We start from the raw sequence: 17,758 nt of genomic DNA on the forward strand, positions 1-17,758 counted from the left end.
CGGAAGAAGCAGAATAATAATAATAATAATAATAAATATAGCTGCAAGCAGCAATCACCGGGGCCAAGCGCAAGCAAGACGACAAGACATGCCAAAGTGGCTGGGAGTGTGAGACCAACTGCAGCTAGGAGCAATTGAAGACATTTAAAGAAGAATTTTGGCAAAATGGTTGAAAAATCACATACATTAACTAAAAATATGATTATCACTTTCGACCAATAGGTGGCGCAGTTACGAAACTGATGTGATGTGGTCAGAGTGAAGTGACAATGACATATACAAAGTTTGGTGTCAATATGGCAAGGCATTGCAGATATAAAGCCTGAATAGTCATTTTGGCATCATGCCTCAAATTTGCCACTGCGGTATACAAAAACGGTTTCGTCTATCGACACGAAATCCATAACTTTTACTCGGCACGGTCTGGAGATGACACGATCCGATTTTGGTGAAAATCGGACGTTCGGTCTAGGAGGAGTTCGAAAAAGTAGGTTTTAAAACAAAATAAAGATGGCGGACAGGAAGTTTGGCTGACTATGGCAAAATTGGTATCTATGTTTTCAGCATAACCCAAGGAATCTATTGAGATCAGTGTCATTACTATAGGCAAATTTATTCAAAAGTTATTAGCATTTTTGGAAATTTCATTATAACTTTTGACCAAAAGGTGGCGCTGTCTCATAAATTTTTGAGTACCTTTAGGGCGTTGTACTGATGACCCATACTGAGTTTCGTAACGATACGTTCATGCGTTCATAAAATACAGCATTTTAGCACATAATTCAAAATGGCCGACAGCCAAAATGGGCGATATGGGAAAATTGAATATCAGTCGACTCAGCACGACGCCCTGAATCTAACGAGACCACTTTTGTGATTTTTGGACAAACCGTTCAGAAGTTATAAGCAAAAACATAAATTATTCATATCTCCGGACCAGTAGGTGGCGCTGCGCCGAAACGCAGCATGTAGCCTCAGGTCATGCTTGTGATGACATATACCAAATTTGGTCAGAATCCGATAAAGCGTTGTGGAGATACGGCCTTACGTCTGTTTTCGCAAGCGCTACGTAAAATTTATTTGCGTGGTATTCGAGAACGGTAATTCGAATCAACTTGAATTCCATAACTTTTGGTCGTCAAGGTCTGGAGATGATCTGGTTCATTTTCCGTGAAATTCGGAGCAACGGCCTAGGAGGAGTTTGAAAAAGTAGGTTTTTCGGAAAATTCAAAATGGCGGGAAAACTATTATGACGGAAAATGACGTCATATGGTGCAGTCGAATCGTCGTGAGCTCAGGAATCAGAGGAAAAAAGAATTTTGTTTCTAGCCCTTGTGGTTCAAAAGTTATTAGCATAAACATGAGTGAAACTTTGGACAGCTGGTGGCGCTAGAGGGAATGAGTTGGAGACTCCAAATTTGCTATGGTGATAGTTCAGGCTGTCCTCTATCACTGTGCCAATTTGTATAAGTTTCCCGCAAACGGTTCTATAGGCTGCCATAGACGCCCAGTCGGAAGAAAAAAAAGAAGAAATATAGCTGCAAGCAGCAATCACCGGGGCCAAGCGCAAGCAAGACGACAAGACATGCCAAAGTGGCTGCGAGTGTGAGACCAACTGCAGCAAGGAGCAATTGAAGACATTTAAAGATGAATTTTGGCAAAATGGTTGAAAAATCACATACAATAACTAAAAATATGATTATCACTTTCGACCAATAGGTGGCGCAGTTACGAAACTGATGTGATGTGGTCAGAGTGAAGTGACAATGACACATACAAAGTTTGGTGTCAATATGTCAAGGCATTGCAGATATAAAGACTGAATAGTCATTTTGGCATCATGCCTCAACTTTGCCACTGCGGTATACGAAAACGGTTTTGTCTATCGACACGAAATCCATAACTTTTACTCGGCACTGTCTGGAGATGACACGATCCGATTTTGGTGAAAATCGGACGTTCGGTCTAGGAGGAGTTCGAAAAAGTAGGTTTTAAAAGAAAATAAAGATGGCGGACAGGAAGTTTGGCTGACTATGGCAAAATTGGTATCTATGTTTTCAGCATAACCCAAGGAATCTATTGAGATCAGTGTCATTACTATAGGCAAATTTAATCAAAAGTTATTAGCATTTTTGGAAATTTCATTATAACTTTTGACCAAAAGGTGGCGCTGTCTCATAATCTTTTGAGTACGTGTAGGGCCTTGTACTGATGACCCATACTGAGTTTCGTAACGATACGTTCATGCGTTCATAAAATACAGCATTTTAGCACATAATTCAAAATGGCCGACAGCCAAAATGGCCGATATGGGAAAATTGGATATCAGTCAACTCAGCATGACGCCCTGAATCTAAAGAGACCACTTTTGTGATTTTTGGACAAACCGTTCTGAAGTTATAAGCAAAAATAGCCCTTTTTCATATCTCCGGACCAGTAGGTGGCACTGCGCCGAAACGCAGCAGGTAGCCTCAGGTCATGCTTGTGATGACATGTACCAAATTTGGTCTGAATCCGATAAAGCGTTGTGGAGATACAGCATTGAGCCTGTTTTTCCAAGCGCTACGTAAAATTTATTTGCGCGGTATTCGAGAACGGTTATTCGAATCAACTTGATTTCCATAACTTTTTGTCATCATGGTCTGGAGATGATCTGGTTAAATTTTCGTGAAATTCGGAGCAACGGCCTAGGAGGAGTTCGAAAAAGTAGGTTTTTCGGAAAATTCAAAATGGCGGGAAAACTATTATGACGGAAAATGACGTCATAGGGTGCAATCGAATCGTCGTGAGCTCAGGAATCAGAGGAAAAAAGAATTTTGATTCTAGCCCTTACGGTTCAAAAGTTATTAGCATAATATAAGTGAAACTTTGGACAGGTGGTGGCGCTAGAGGGAATGAGTTAGAGACACCAAAATTGGTGCAATTACTGTTGGGACTGTCCTCTATCAGAATGTCAAACCGGAACAACTTTCCCGGAAACGGTTCTATGGGCTGCCATAGACGCCCAGTCGGAAGAAGCAGAATAATAATAAATATAGCTGCAAGCAGCAATCACCGGGGCCAAGCGCAAGCAAGACGACAAGACATGCCAAAGTGGCTGGGAGTGTGAGACCCACTGCAGCAAGGAGCAATTAAAGACATTTGAAGATGAATTTGGGCAAAATGGTTGAAAAATCACATACAATAACTAAAAATATGATTATCACTTTCGACCAATAGGTGGCGCAGTTACGAAACTGATGTGATGTGGTCAGAGTGAAGTGACAATGACACATACAAAGTTTGGTGTCAATATGTCAAGGCATTGCAGATATAAAGCCTGAATAGTCATTTTGGCATCATGCCTCAACTTTGCCACTGCGGTATACGAAAACGGTTTCGTCTATCGACACGAAATCCATAACTTTTACTCGGCACGGTCTGGAGATGACACGATCCGATTTTGGTGAAAATCGGACGTTCGGTCTAGGAGGAGTTCGAAAAAGTAGGTTTTAAAAGAAAATAAAGATGGCGGACAGGAAGTTTGGCTGACTATGGCAAAATTGGTATCTATGTTTTCAGCATAACCCAAGGAATCTATTGAGATCAGTGTCATTACTATAGGCAAATTTATTCAAAAGTTATTAGCATTTTTGGAAATTTCATTATAACTTTTGACCAAAAGGTGGCGCTGTCTCATAATCTTTTGAGTACCTTTAGGGCTTTGTACTGATGACCCATACTGAGTTTCGTAACGATACGTTCATGCGTTCATAAAATACAGCATTTTAGCACATAATTCAAAATGGCCGACAGCCAAAATGGCCGATATGGAAAAATTGGATATCAGTCAACTCAACATGACGCCCTGAATCTATCGAGACCACTTTTGTGATTTTTGGACAAACCGTTCAGAAGTTATAAGCAAAAATAGCCTTTTTTCATATCTCCAGACCAGTAGGTGGCGCTGCGCCGAAACGCAGCATGTAGCCTCAGGTCATGCTTGTGATGACATGTAGGAAGTTTGGTTTGAATACGATTAAGCGATGCGGAGATACAGCCTTATGTCTGTTTTTGCAAGCGCTACGTAAAATTTGTTTGCGCGTTTATCGAAAACGGTTTGACGAATCAACTTGAATTCCATAACTTTTTGTCCCCACAGCCTGAAGATGATCTGGTGCAATTTTGGTGCAAATCGGACAAACCGTCTAGGACGAGTTCGCAAAAGAAGGTTTTTTGGACAATTCAAAATGGCGGCCATATTTTTATGACGGAAAATGACGTCATAGGGTCCAGTCGAATCGTCGTGAGCTCAGGAATCAGAGGAAAAAAGAATTTTGTTGATAGGGCTTACGGTTTAAAAGTTATTAGCATAATATAAGTGAAACTTTGGACAGGTGGTGGCGCTAGAGGGAATGAGTTAGAGACACCAAAATTGGTGCAATTACTGTTGGGAATGTCCTCTATCAGAATGTCAAACCGGAACAACTTTCCCGCATACGCTTCTATGGGCTGCCATAGACGCCCAGTCGGAAGAAGCAGAATAATAATAATAATAATAAGAACCGGAACGAAAACAATAGGTGCCTCCGCACTTTCAGTGCTTGGCCCCTAATAATAATAAGAACCGGAACGAAAACAATAGGTGCCTCCGCACTTTCAGTGCTTGGCCCCTAATAAGAACCGGAACGAAAACAATAGGTGCCTCCGCACTTTCAGTGCTTGGCCCCTAATAAATATAGCTGCAAGCAGCAATCACCGGGGCCAAGCGCAAGCAAGACGACAAGACATGCCAAAGTGGCTGGGAGTGTGAGACCCACTGCAGCAAGGAGCAATTGAAGACATTTAAAGATGAATTTTGGCACAATGGTTGATACATTAACTAAAAATATGATTATCACTTTCGACCAATAGGTGGCGCAGTTACGAAACTGATGTGATGTGGTCAGAGTGAAGTGACAATGACACATACAAAGTTTGGTGTCAATATGTCAAGGCATTGCAGATATAAAGCCTGAATAGTCATTTTGGCATCATGCCTCAACTTTGCCACTGCGGTATACGAAAACGGTTTCGTCTATCGACACGAAATCCATAACTTTTACTCGGCACGGTCTGGAGATGACACGATCCGATTTTGGTGAAAATCGGACGTTCGGTCTAGGAGGAGTTCGAAAAAGTAGGTTTTAAAAGAAAATAAAGATGGCGGACAGGAAGTTTGGCTGACTATGGCAAAATTGGTATCTATGTTTTCAGCATGACCCAAGGAATCTATTGAGATCAGTGTCATTACTATAGGCAAATTTATTCAAAAGTTATTTGCATTTTTGGAAATTTCATTATAACTTTTGACCAAAAGGTGGCGCTGTCTCATAATCTTTTGAGTACCTTTAGGGCTTTGTACTGATGACCCATACTGAGTTTCGTAACAATACGTTCATGCGTTCATAAAATACAGCATTTTAGCACATAATTCAAAATGGCCGACAGCCAAAATGGCCGATATGGAAAAATTGGATATCAGTCAACTCAACATGACGCCCTGAATCTATCGAGACCACTTTTGTGATTTTTGGACAAACCGTTCAGAAGTTATAAGCAAAAATAGCCTTTTTTCATATCTCCAGACCAGTAGGTGGCGCTGCGCCGAAACGCAGCATGTAGCCTCAGGTCATGCTTGTGATGACATGTAGGAAGTTTGGTTTGAATACGATTAAGCGATGCGGAGATACAGCCTTATGTCTGTTTTCGCAAGCGCTACGTAAAATTTGTTTGCGCGTTTATCGAAAACGGTTTGACGAATCAACTTGAATTCCATAACTTTTTGTCCCCACAGCCTGAAGATGATCTGGTGCAATTTTGGTGCAAATCGGACAAACCGTCTAGGACGAGTTCGCAAAAGAAGGTTTTTTGGACAATTCAAAATGGCGGCCATATTTTTATGACGGAAAATGACGTCATAGGGTCCAGTCGAATCGTCGTGAGCTCAGGAATCAGAGGAAAAAAGAATTTTGTTGATAGGCCTTACGGTTTAAAAGTTATTAGCATAATATAAGTGAAACTTTGGACAGGTGGTGGCGCTAGAGGGAATGAGTTAGAGACACCAAAATTGGTGCAATTACTGTTGGGAATGTCCTCTATCAGAATGTCAAACCGGAACAACTTTCCCGCATACGCTTCTATGGGCTGCCATAGACGCCCAGTCGGAAGAAGCAGAATAATAATAATAATAAATATAGCTGCAAGCAGCAATCACCGGGGCCAAGCGCAAGCAAGACGACAAGACATGCCAAAGTGGCTGGGAGTGTGAGACCCACTGCAGCAAGGAGCAATTAAAGACATTTGAAGATGAATTTGGGCAAAATGGTTGAAAAATCACATACAATAACTAAAAATATGATTATCACTTTCGACCAATAGGTGGCGCAGTTACGAAACTGATGTGATGTGGTCAGAGTGAAGTGACAATGACACATACAAAGTTTGGTGTCAATATGTCAAGGCATTGCAGATATAAAGCCTGAATAGTCATTTTGGCATCATGCCTCAACTTTGCCACTGCGGTATACGAAAACGGTTTCGTCTATCGACACGAAATCCATAACTTTTACTCGGCACGGTCTGGAGATGACACGATCCGATTTTGGTGAAAATCGGACGTTCGGTCTAGGAGGAGTTCGAAAAAGTAGGTTTTAAAAGAAAATAAAGATGGCGGACAGGAAGTTTGGCTGACTATGGCAAAATTGGTATCTATGTTTTCAGCATAACCCAAGGAATCTATTGAGATCAGTGTCATTACTATAGGCAAATTTATTCAAAAGTTATTAGCATTTTTGGAAATTTCATTATAACTTTTGACCAAAAGGTGGCGCTGTCTCATAATCTTTTGAGTACCTTTAGGGCTTTGTACTGATGACCCATACTGAGTTTCGTAACGATACGTTCATGCGTTCATAAAATACAGCATTTTAGCACATAATTCAAAATGGCCGACAGCCAAAATGGCCGATATGGAAAAATTGGATATCAGTCAACTCAACATGACGCCCTGAATCTATCGAGACCACTTTTGTGATTTTTGGACAAACCGTTCAGAAGTTATAAGCAAAAATAGCCTTTTTTCATATCTCCAGACCAGTAGGTGGCGCTGCGCCGAAACGCAGCATGTAGCCTCAGGTCATGCTTGTGATGACATGTAGGAAGTTTGGTTTGAATACGATTAAGCGATGCGGAGATACAGCCTTATGTCTGTTTTCGCAAGCGCTACGTAAAATTTGTTTGCGCGTTTATCGAAAACGGTTTGACGAATCAACTTGAATTCCATAACTTTTTGTCCCCACAGCCTGAAGATGATCTGGTGCAATTTTGGTGCAAATCGGACAAACCGTCTAGGACGAGTTCGCAAAAGAAGGTTTTTTGGACAATTCAAAATGGCGGCCATATTTTTATGACGGAAAATGACGTCATAGGGTCCAGTCGAATCGTCGTGAGCTCAGGAATCAGAGGAAAAAAGAATTTTGTTGATAGGCCTTACGGTTTAAAAGTTATTAGCATAATATAAGTGAAACTTTGGACAGGTGGTGGCGCTAGAGGGAATGAGTTAGAGACACCAAAATTGGTGCAATTACTGTTGGGAATGTCCTCTATCAGAATGTCAAACCGGAACAACTTTCCCGCATACGCTTCTATGGGCTGCCATAGACGCCCAGTCGGAAGAAGCAGAATAATAATAATAATAAATATAGCTGCAAGCAGCAATCACCGGGGCCAAGCGCAAGCAAGACGACAAGACATGCCAAAGTGGCTGGGAGTGTGAGACCCACTGCAGCAAGGAGCAATTAAAGACATTTGAAGATGAATTTGGGCAAAATGGTTGAAAAATCACATACAATAACTAAAAATATGATTATCACTTTCGACCAATAGGTGGCGCAGTTACGAAACTGATGTGATGTGGTCAGAGTGAAGTGACAATGACACATACAAAGTTTGGTGTCAATATGTCAAGGCATTGCAGATATAAAGCCTGAATAGTCATTTTGGCATCATGCCTCAACTTTGCCACTGCGGTATACGAAAACGGTTTCGTCTATCGACACGAAATCCATAACTTTTACTCGGCACGGTCTGGAGATGACACGATCCGATTTTGGTGAAAATCGGACGTTCGGTCTAGGAGGAGTTCGAAAAAGTAGGTTTTAAAAGAAAATAAAGATGGCGGACAGGAAGTTTGGCTGACTATGGCAAAATTGGTATCTATGTTTTCAGCATAACCCAAGGAATCTATTGAGATCAGTGTCATTACTATAGGCAAATTTATTCAAAAGTTATTAGCATTTTTGGAAATTTCATTATAACTTTTGACCAAAAGGTGGCGCTGTCTCATAATCTTTTGAGTACCTTTAGGGCTTTGTACTGATGACCCATACTGAGTTTCGTAACGATACGTTCATGCGTTCATAAAATACAGCATTTTAGCACATAATTCAAAATGGCCGACAGCCAAAATGGCCGATATGGAAAAATTGGATATCAGTCAACTCAACATGACGCCCTGAATCTATCGAGACCACTTTTGTGATTTTTGGACAAACCGTTCAGAAGTTATAAGCAAAAATAGCCTTTTTTCATATCTCCAGACCAGTAGGTGGCGCTGCGCCGAAACGCAGCATGTAGCCTCAGGTCATGCTTGTGATGACATGTAGGAAGTTTGGTTTGAATACGATTAAGCGATGCGGAGATACAGCCTTATGTCTGTTTTCGCAAGCGCTACGTAAAATTTGTTTGCGCGTTTATCGAAAACGGTTTGACGAATCAACTTGAATTCCATAACTTTTTGTCCCCACAGCCTGAAGATGATCTGGTGCAATTTTGGTGCAAATCGGACAAACCGTCTAGGACGAGTTCGCAAAAGAAGGTTTTTTGGACAATTCAAAATGGCGGCCATATTTTTATGACGGAAAATGACGTCATAGGGTCCAGTCGAATCGTCGTGAGCTCAGGAATCAGAGGAAAAAAGAATTTTGTTGATAGGCCTTACGGTTTAAAAGTTATTAGCATAATATAAGTGAAACTTTGGACAGGTGGTGGCGCTAGAGGGAATGAGTTAGAGACACCAAAATTGGTGCAATTACTGTTGGGAATGTCCTCTATCAGAATGTCAAACCGGAACAACTTTCCCGCATACGCTTCTATGGGCTGCCATAGACGCCCAGTCGGAAGAAGCAGAATAATAATAATAATAAATATAGCTGCAAGCAGCAATCACCGGGGCCAAGCGCAAGCAAGACGACAAGACATGCCAAAGTGGCTGGGAGTGTGAGACCCACTGCAGCAAGGAGCAATTAAAGACATTTGAAGATGAATTTGGGCAAAATGGTTGAAAAATCACATACAATAACTAAAAATATGATTATCACTTTCGACCAATAGGTGGCGCAGTTACGAAACTGATGTGATGTGGTCAGAGTGAAGTGACAATGACACATACAAAGTTTGGTGTCAATATGTCAAGGCATTGCAGATATAAAGCCTGAATAGTCATTTTGGCATCATGCCTCAACTTTGCCACTGCGGTATACGAAAACGGTTTCGTCTATCGACACGAAATCCATAACTTTTACTCGGCACGGTCTGGAGATGACACGATCCGATTTTGGTGAAAATCGGACGTTCGGTCTAGGAGGAGTTCGAAAAAGTAGGTTTTAAAAGAAAATAAAGATGGCGGACAGGAAGTTTGGCTGACTATGGCAAAATTGGTATCTATGTTTTCAGCATAACCCAAGGAATCTATTGAGATCAGTGTCATTACTATAGGCAAATTTATTCAAAAGTTATTAGCATTTTTGGAAATTTCATTATAACTTTTGACCAAAAGGTGGCGCTGTCTCATAATCTTTTGAGTACCTTTAGGGCTTTGTACTGATGACCCATACTGAGTTTCGTAACGATACGTTCATGCGTTCATAAAATACAGCATTTTAGCACATAATTCAAAATGGCCGACAGCCAAAATGGCCGATATGGAAAAATTGGATATCAGTCAACTCAACATGACGCCCTGAATCTATCGAGACCACTTTTGTGATTTTTGGACAAACCGTTCAGAAGTTATAAGCAAAAATAGCCTTTTTTCATATCTCCAGACCAGTAGGTGGCGCTGCGCCGAAACGCAGCATGTAGCCTCAGGTCATGCTTGTGATGACATGTAGGAAGTTTGGTTTGAATACGATTAAGCGATGCGGAGATACAGCCTTATGTCTGTTTTCGCAAGCGCTACGTAAAATTTGTTTGCGCGTTTATCGAAAACGGTTTGACGAATCAACTTGAATTCCATAACTTTTTGTCCCCACAGCCTGAAGATGATCTGGTGCAATTTTGGTGCAAATCGGACAAACCGTCTAGGACGAGTTCGCAAAAGAAGGTTTTTTGGACAATTCAAAATGGCGGCCATATTTTTATGACGGAAAATGACGTCATAGGGTCCAGTCGAATCGTCGTGAGCTCAGGAATCAGAGGAAAAAAGAATTTTGTTGATAGGCCTTACGGTTTAAAAGTTATTAGCATAATATAAGTGAAACTTTGGACAGGTGGTGGCGCTAGAGGGAATGAGTTAGAGACACCAAAATTGGTGCAATTACTGTTGGGAATGTCCTCTATCAGAATGTCAAACCGGAACAACTTTCCCGCATACGCTTCTATGGGCTGCCATAGACGCCCAGTCGGAAGAAGCAGAATAATAATAATAATAATAAATATAGCTGCAAGCAGCAATCACCGGGGCCAAGCGCAAGCAAGACGACAAGACATGCCAAAGTGGCTGGGAGTGTGAGACCAACTGCAGCTAGGAGCAATTGAAGACATTTAAAGATGAATTGTGGCAAAATGGTTGAAAAATCACATACATTAACTAAAAATATGATTATCACTTTCGACCAATAGGTGGCGCAGTTACGAAACTGATGTGATGTGGTCAGAGTGAAGTGACAATGACACATACAAAGTTTGGTGTCAATATGTCAAGGTATTGCCGATATAAAGCCTGAATAGTAATTTTGGCATCATGCCTAAACTTTGCCACTGCGGTATACGAAAACGGTTTTGTCTATCGACACGAAATCCATAACTTTTACTCGGCACGATCTGGAGATGACACGATCCGATTTTGGTGAAAATCGGACGTTCGTTCTAGGAGGAGTTCGAAAAAGTAGGTTTTAAAAGAAAATAAAGATGGCGGACAGGAAGTTTGACTGACTATGGCAAAATTGGTATCTATGATTTCAGCATAACCCAAGGCATCTATTGAGATCAGTGTCATTACTATAGGCAAATTTATTCAAAAGTTATTAGCATTTTTGGAAATTTCATTATAACTTTTGACCAAAAGGTGGTGCTGTCTCATAATATTATGAGTACCTTTAGGGCTTTGTACTGATGACCCATACTGAGTTTCGTAACGATACGTTCATGCGTTCATAAAATACAGCATTTTAGCACATAATTCAAAATGGCCGACAGCCAAAATGGCCGATATGGAAAAATTGGATATCAGTCAACTCAACATGACGCCCTGAATCTATCGAGACCACTTTTGTGATTTTTGGACAAACCGTTCAGAAGTTATAAGCAAAAATAGCCTTTTTTCATATCTCCAGACCAGTAGGTGGCGCTGCGCCGAAACGCAGCATGTAGCCTCAGGTCATGCTTGTGATGACATGTAGGAAGTTTGGTTTGAATACGATTAAGCGATGCGGAGATACAGCCTTATGTCTGTTTTCGCAAGCGCTACATAAAATTTGTTTGCGCGTTTATCGAAAACGGTTTGACGAATCAACTTGAATTCCATAACTTTTTGTCCCCACAGCCTGAAGATGATCTGGTGCAATTTTGGTGCAAATCGGACAAACCGTCTAGGACGAGTTCGCAAAAGAAGGTTTTTTGGACAATTCAAAATGGCGGCCATATTTTTATGACGGAAAATGACGTCATAGGATGAAATCGAATCGTCATGAGCTCAGGAATCAGAGGAAAAAATTATTTTGTTGATAGGCCTTACGGTTTAAAAGTTATTAGCATAATATAAGTGAAACTTTGGACAGGTGGTGGCGCTAGAGGGAATGAGTTAGAGACACCAAAATTGGTGCAATTACTGTTGGGACTGTCCTCTATCAGAATGTCAAACCGGAACAACTTTCCCGGAAACGGTTCTATGGGCTGCCATAGACGCCCAGTCGGAAGAAGCAGAATAATAATAAATATAGCTGCAAGCAGCAATCACCGGGGCCAAGCGCAAGCAAGACGACAAGACATGCCAAAGTGGCTGGGAGTGTGAGACCCACTGCAGCAAAGAGCAATTAAAGACATTTGAAGATGAATTTTGGCAAAATGGTTGAAAAATCACATACAATAACTAAAAATATGATTATCACTTTCGACCAATAGGTGGCGCAGTTACGAAACTGATGTGATGTGGTCAGAGTGAAGTGACAATGACACATACAAAGTTTGGTGTCAATATGTCAAGGCATTGCAGATATAAAGCCTGAATAGTCATTTTGGCATCATGCCTCAACTTTGCCACTGCGGTATACAAAAACGGTTTTGTCTATCGACACGAAATCCATAACTTTTACTCGGCACGGTCTGGAGATGACACGATCCGATTTTGGTGAAAATCGGACGTTCGGTCTAGGAGGAGTTCGAAAAAGTAGGTTTTAAAAGAAAATAAAGATGGCGGACAGGAAGTTTGGCTGACTATGGCAAAATTGGTATCTATGTTTTCAGCATAACCCAAGGAATCTATTGAGATCAGTGTCATTACTATAGGCAAATTTATTCAAAAGTTATTAGCATTTTTGGAAATTTCATTATAACTTTTGACCAAAAGGTGGCGCTGTCTCATAATCTTTTGAGTACCTTTAGGGCTTTGTACTGATGACCCATACTGAGTTTCGTAACGATACGTTCATGCGTTCATAAAATACAGCATTTTAGCACATAATTCAAAATGGCCGACAGCCAAAATGGCCGATATGGAAAAATTGGATATCAGTCAACTCAACATGACGCCCTGAATCTATCGAGACCACTTTTGTGATTTTTGGACAAACCGTTCAGAAGTTATAAGCAAAAATAGCCTTTTTTCATATCTCCAGACCAGTAGGTGGCGCTGCGCCGAAACGCAGCATGTAGCCTCAGGTCATGCTTGTGATGACATGTAGGAAGTTTGGTTTGAATACGATTAAGCGATGCGGAGATACAGCCTTATGTCTGTTTTCGCAAGCGCTACGTAAAATTTGTTTGCGCGTTTATCGAAAACGGTTTGACGAATCAACTTGAATTCCATAACTTTTTGTCCCCACAGCCTGAAGATGATATGGTGCAATTTTGGTGCAAATCGGACAAACCGTCTAGGACGAGTTTGCAAAAGAAGGTTTTTTGGACAATTCAAAATGGCGGCCATATTTTTATGACGGAAAATGACGTCATAGGGTCCAGTCGAATCGTCGTGAGCTCAGGAATCAGAGGAAAAAAGAATTTTGTTGATAGGCCTTACGGTTTAAAAGTTATTAGCATAATATAAGTGAAACTTTGGACAGGTGGTGGCGCTAGAGGGAATGAGTTAGAGACACCAAAATTGGTGCAATTACTGTTGGGAATGTCCTCTATCAGAATGTCAAACCGGAACAACTTTCCCGCATACGCTTCTATGGGCTGCCATAGACGCCCAGTCGGAAGAAGCAGAATAATAATAATAATAATAATAATAATAAGAACCGGAACGAAAACAATAGGTGCCTCCGCACTTTCAGTGCTTGGCCCCTAATAATAAGAACCGGAACGAAAACAATAGGTGCCTCCGCACTTTCAGTGCTTGGCCCCTAATAATAAGAACCGGAACGAAAACAATAGGTGCCTCCGCACTTTCAGTGCTTGGCCCCTAATAATAATAAGAACCGGAACGAAAACAATAGGTGCCTCCGCACTTTCAGTGCTTGGCCCCTAACTATTATTATAAAATACCAACCCGATCTCAAGGCAATTCGTACGAATTTTACGAGGTGGCTAATTCTTACCAATTCATACGACCTCACTCGTACGAATTTGTACGTTTTTTTGCTAAATTGTACATATTTTACGATTTGCCAAAATCGTATGAATTCATACGAATGACCTACCCCTGACCCCGCCCCTAAACCTACCCATCACGTGGGTTTAGACAAATCGTACAAATTCGTACAAGTAAGGTCGTACAAATTCGTACGAATTAGCCACCTTTTAATCACTCGTACAAATTCGTACGAATTGGTCGTGAGATAGCGTTGAAAATACTTAATAAATCTCTTTTTGTACTTTTTTTGTATTTTAAGATGCCCTTTCCTGTTTCTGTCTAGGTCTGAGAAAGATTGGTTTAGAGGATCCTGTCGTGTTCTTGATCTCTAGCTTTGAGCTCGGCAAGTATGATTTCAATCTGCTGCAGGAGAGGATGGAGAAAGAGCTTCCACAGCATAAGAGACGTGTACTGCTGTTGGCTTTGCCGAATATTACACTGGAGATTAATGAGAAAAAGAAGAAAATTTTAGAGGCAAATATTGTAAAAGTAGCCTTGCTGTCTGCTTGTGTGGCTACAGTTCCTATTCCTGGTCTTTCAGTTGCTGTGGATTTTTTCATTGTCAAAACAGAGATTGAAACGTACTACAGTACATTTGGTCTGGATGATCCATCCTTACAGAAGCTCTGTGAGAATTCTGAGAAGACCATTGAAGAACTAAAGAGTCAGATGAAGTCACCTCTGCGTTTTGGGGTAAACACAGCTTCAATGTTACCTTTACTTGGTGCTGCATCGCTGGTTGTGGCTGAAAATGCAGTTGAGTATGTTGCGAGCCTCATACCCATTCTTGGCTCTGTGGCGGCAGGAGCAATGTCTTATATGACAGTCTCAATGATGCTGAAGAGAGCTCTGAATGACATAGCAGAAGATGCCAGAAATGTGCTAATGGTTTCAGTGGGAACTGCTGTGTAAACGTAACAGAACGTACCAGGATAGGAATTTTACATGTAGCTGCTTCCTTTTAATTTACTTTTCCTTTTTGATAAATAACGCTGCAACATCACCTCTGTTGCCACTGCTATACTTATACTTATATACTGGTTTTCAGTTCTTTTTATCTTCTTTTCAGTTTTCTTTTTGTTTTGAGGCAAGATAAATATCAGAGCAGGATGTTGAATTTACATGTCTGCTCATGTCACCTGTAAAGGTTTTAACAAATGAACCAAAACAAATTCACGCTGTTATATTATTTGCATATCTGCTCTCTGGAGTAAGTTATTCTGACTGCTCTATTGTGCCATCTAGTCAAAACATAGTGAGACACCTATTTATTGGAACAATTTACGAGTATTGTATCTGTATAATAATTATTAAGTGTTCAATTTTCCTGCTCATCATTTGTGTTCTTGGTTTCAGGCTGTGTTCTATTAAATATCCTTGTTTGTGTTTGGCATATATGTTGATCCCTCACATTCATTCTCTGTTCGGTCTACGTTACATTTAGAGTGTGTTGTCTTGCTTGTCTGTTTACTCTTTGTATTATCATCATTAAACTTTGTGTTGGAATTATACTCATCATCTTTGTCTGCTTTCCTGCAACCACCCATGACAGATGTAGGCTACTAAAAACAGAATTTTTTTTCCTACAGACGACTCCGTTCACACGGATCCACAAAAAAAAAAAAAAAAAAAACGCTGTACTATGCTGCCAGGCCAGTAGTTGGCGATGTCACTTTATAAAGAAACACTACATGCATATAGACTGAATAAGTAATATGCATACGCATGACAACACCGGCTTCACATTTCCGTAGATAACGGTCTCGTTTTCAAAAAAGTTTCAAAAGTTTGCATTTTCAGGCCCACACTGTTTTTCGTGTAAATGAATGGGCAAAACACATACAAAAAATTATGTTTCTAGTTGTGAAGTAATGTTGTGTAAATAGCCCCTAAAAGAATTGCCAATTAGGATTTCTCCTTAATGATAGCGAAGGTCATACATAAATTATGCTTAAAATTAAATAAATGTTGGGCAAATTCCATTCGATAGGGAGCATCACTACTTTAAAGGGTGCAGGGAAAATCTCCTATGGAACACCTACATAAAGCCATACCTCACTTTCACTTGTAGTGGTGGGAACTAAACTCTGTAGGACTGTGGCCCTCCATGAACTGAGTTTGACACCCCACGACTTGCATTAAGCGACATGTCAGTGCAACCCGATCTCACGGTTTGCTAAATCATACATATTTTATGAGTTACCCAATTCGTATGAATTCGTACGAATGACCTATTCCTGACCCCGCCCCTAAACCTACCCATCACTGCGTGGTTTAGACAAATCATGCGACCTCACTCATACGAATTTGTATGAATTGGTTGTGAGATAGCGTTGGTCACTGCCACTTTACTTTGAGTCTTGATAATGCAACATCTAAATACATTGTTAGAAAATTTTGCTGTTAAGATTGCAACAAAAGGCCTGTGCCAAAAATTGCTTATTTAATTCAAATTTATTTCAACTGTGTACCGTCTCTTTATTTGGCATTTGGTAAAAGAAACAAGGTTATATGCGATATAAGTTGGGTTTAAATATGTTCAATTCAATGTAACTTGTGCCTCAGTGAACTAATACATTTCAAGGATGAAGCACTGGATCATGTGATTATCACATGTACCCGATTCGGATGCCAACTTTCGTTTGGAAGTCCCCTTCCCCCAGTGCCCTTTCAAAGACACAAACATGCCGTTTGTTCTTAGTTTTACACATTAAGCTTTTAAATGTGTTGAGTCTGAATGCAAGCAAAAAGAGAGAACTCTCTCACACACTTTTCTGATTGGCTGTGATTTGTGACTGATTGCGTTGCATCTGCACATATTGACATCAACACATATCGCATGTCTCTGACTCTTGTCTCCAACTCTTGTCTTGTTATATGGTTATTTATGGCAGTTAAATTAAAAGTACTGCTTTGGTGAATCCTCTGTTGGTGAATCCTGCTCTGCTGTTGTGGAAATTTTAGGTTTGCGTTACCTCACAAATTCTGGGATGCTTTTTAATTTGAGTTCTTATGCTGTCAGTGTCATCTTGCTGTGTGGGTTGCTCAGTCGAATTTGGTAAGAAAGAAACCAGCTACTTTTTTCCATTGTCACTGATCATTCAAATGTTCAAAACTCTTGACAGCAAAGTGTAGGTTGTACTCTTAAATACTCAGATTTTATGGTCACCATTTACCTCAATGCTATCCTCATGTACATGAATAAAATATATCAAATGAAGCACATTTTTCAAAAGCGCTTTGTTTCTTTTAACCGTCAAATGTAACATTAACTGACAAATCATATAAGCTTTATATTATTACAGTAAATTAATTGTAGTGAACATGCTTTTTTTCGTACAGCAGTGAATCGGTGAAGGAAATTTAGGTGGTTCTCTTCTTGGTCTAATAACTGTTCCTGAATCCCATGCTCTGAAGCATAAAAGTAAAATTTAAAAAGGTAAGATCTTATCCTGATATCCACTCATTTAGGACTTGCAGTCATGTTAAACACCTCTGTTAAAATTCCTGTGGTGCCCTGTTCAGAAGGGAAAACCAAAAGGATCTTGTGATTTCTCATGTCAAAAGTATTGAGCGGGTAAGGTCAGAATGTATAATTTTGAGTGAGTTTTTACCAATCTACAGGTCTTATTGGAGGTTCCTGTAAACCAGAAAACAATGGTGTGACTG

General features: G+C 40.4%; 1 protein-coding gene across 3 annotated transcripts in view; it reads left to right on the forward strand.

The window, feature by feature from the left end:
- LOC306987571 (interferon-inducible GTPase 5-like) overlaps positions 1-15,600 on the forward strand; it is a 39,893-nt gene extending 24,293 nt beyond the window's left edge. For all 3 annotated transcript variants that reach the window (XM_079591951.1, XM_079591952.1, XM_079591953.1), the window contains one exon: positions 14,373-15,600. In XM_079591951.1, coding sequence (XP_079448077.1) covers positions 14,373-15,001 — 629 coding nt within the window. In that variant the 3' untranslated portion in view covers positions 15,002-15,600. The remainder of the gene's footprint in view (positions 1-14,372) is intronic.
- Positions 15,601-17,758: the final 2,158 nt, after the last annotated feature.

Source organism: Phoxinus phoxinus, assembly GCF_949152265.1.
Source record: "Phoxinus phoxinus genome assembly, chromosome: 19".
Taxonomy (NCBI): Eukaryota; Metazoa; Chordata; class Actinopteri; order Cypriniformes; family Leuciscidae; genus Phoxinus; species Phoxinus phoxinus.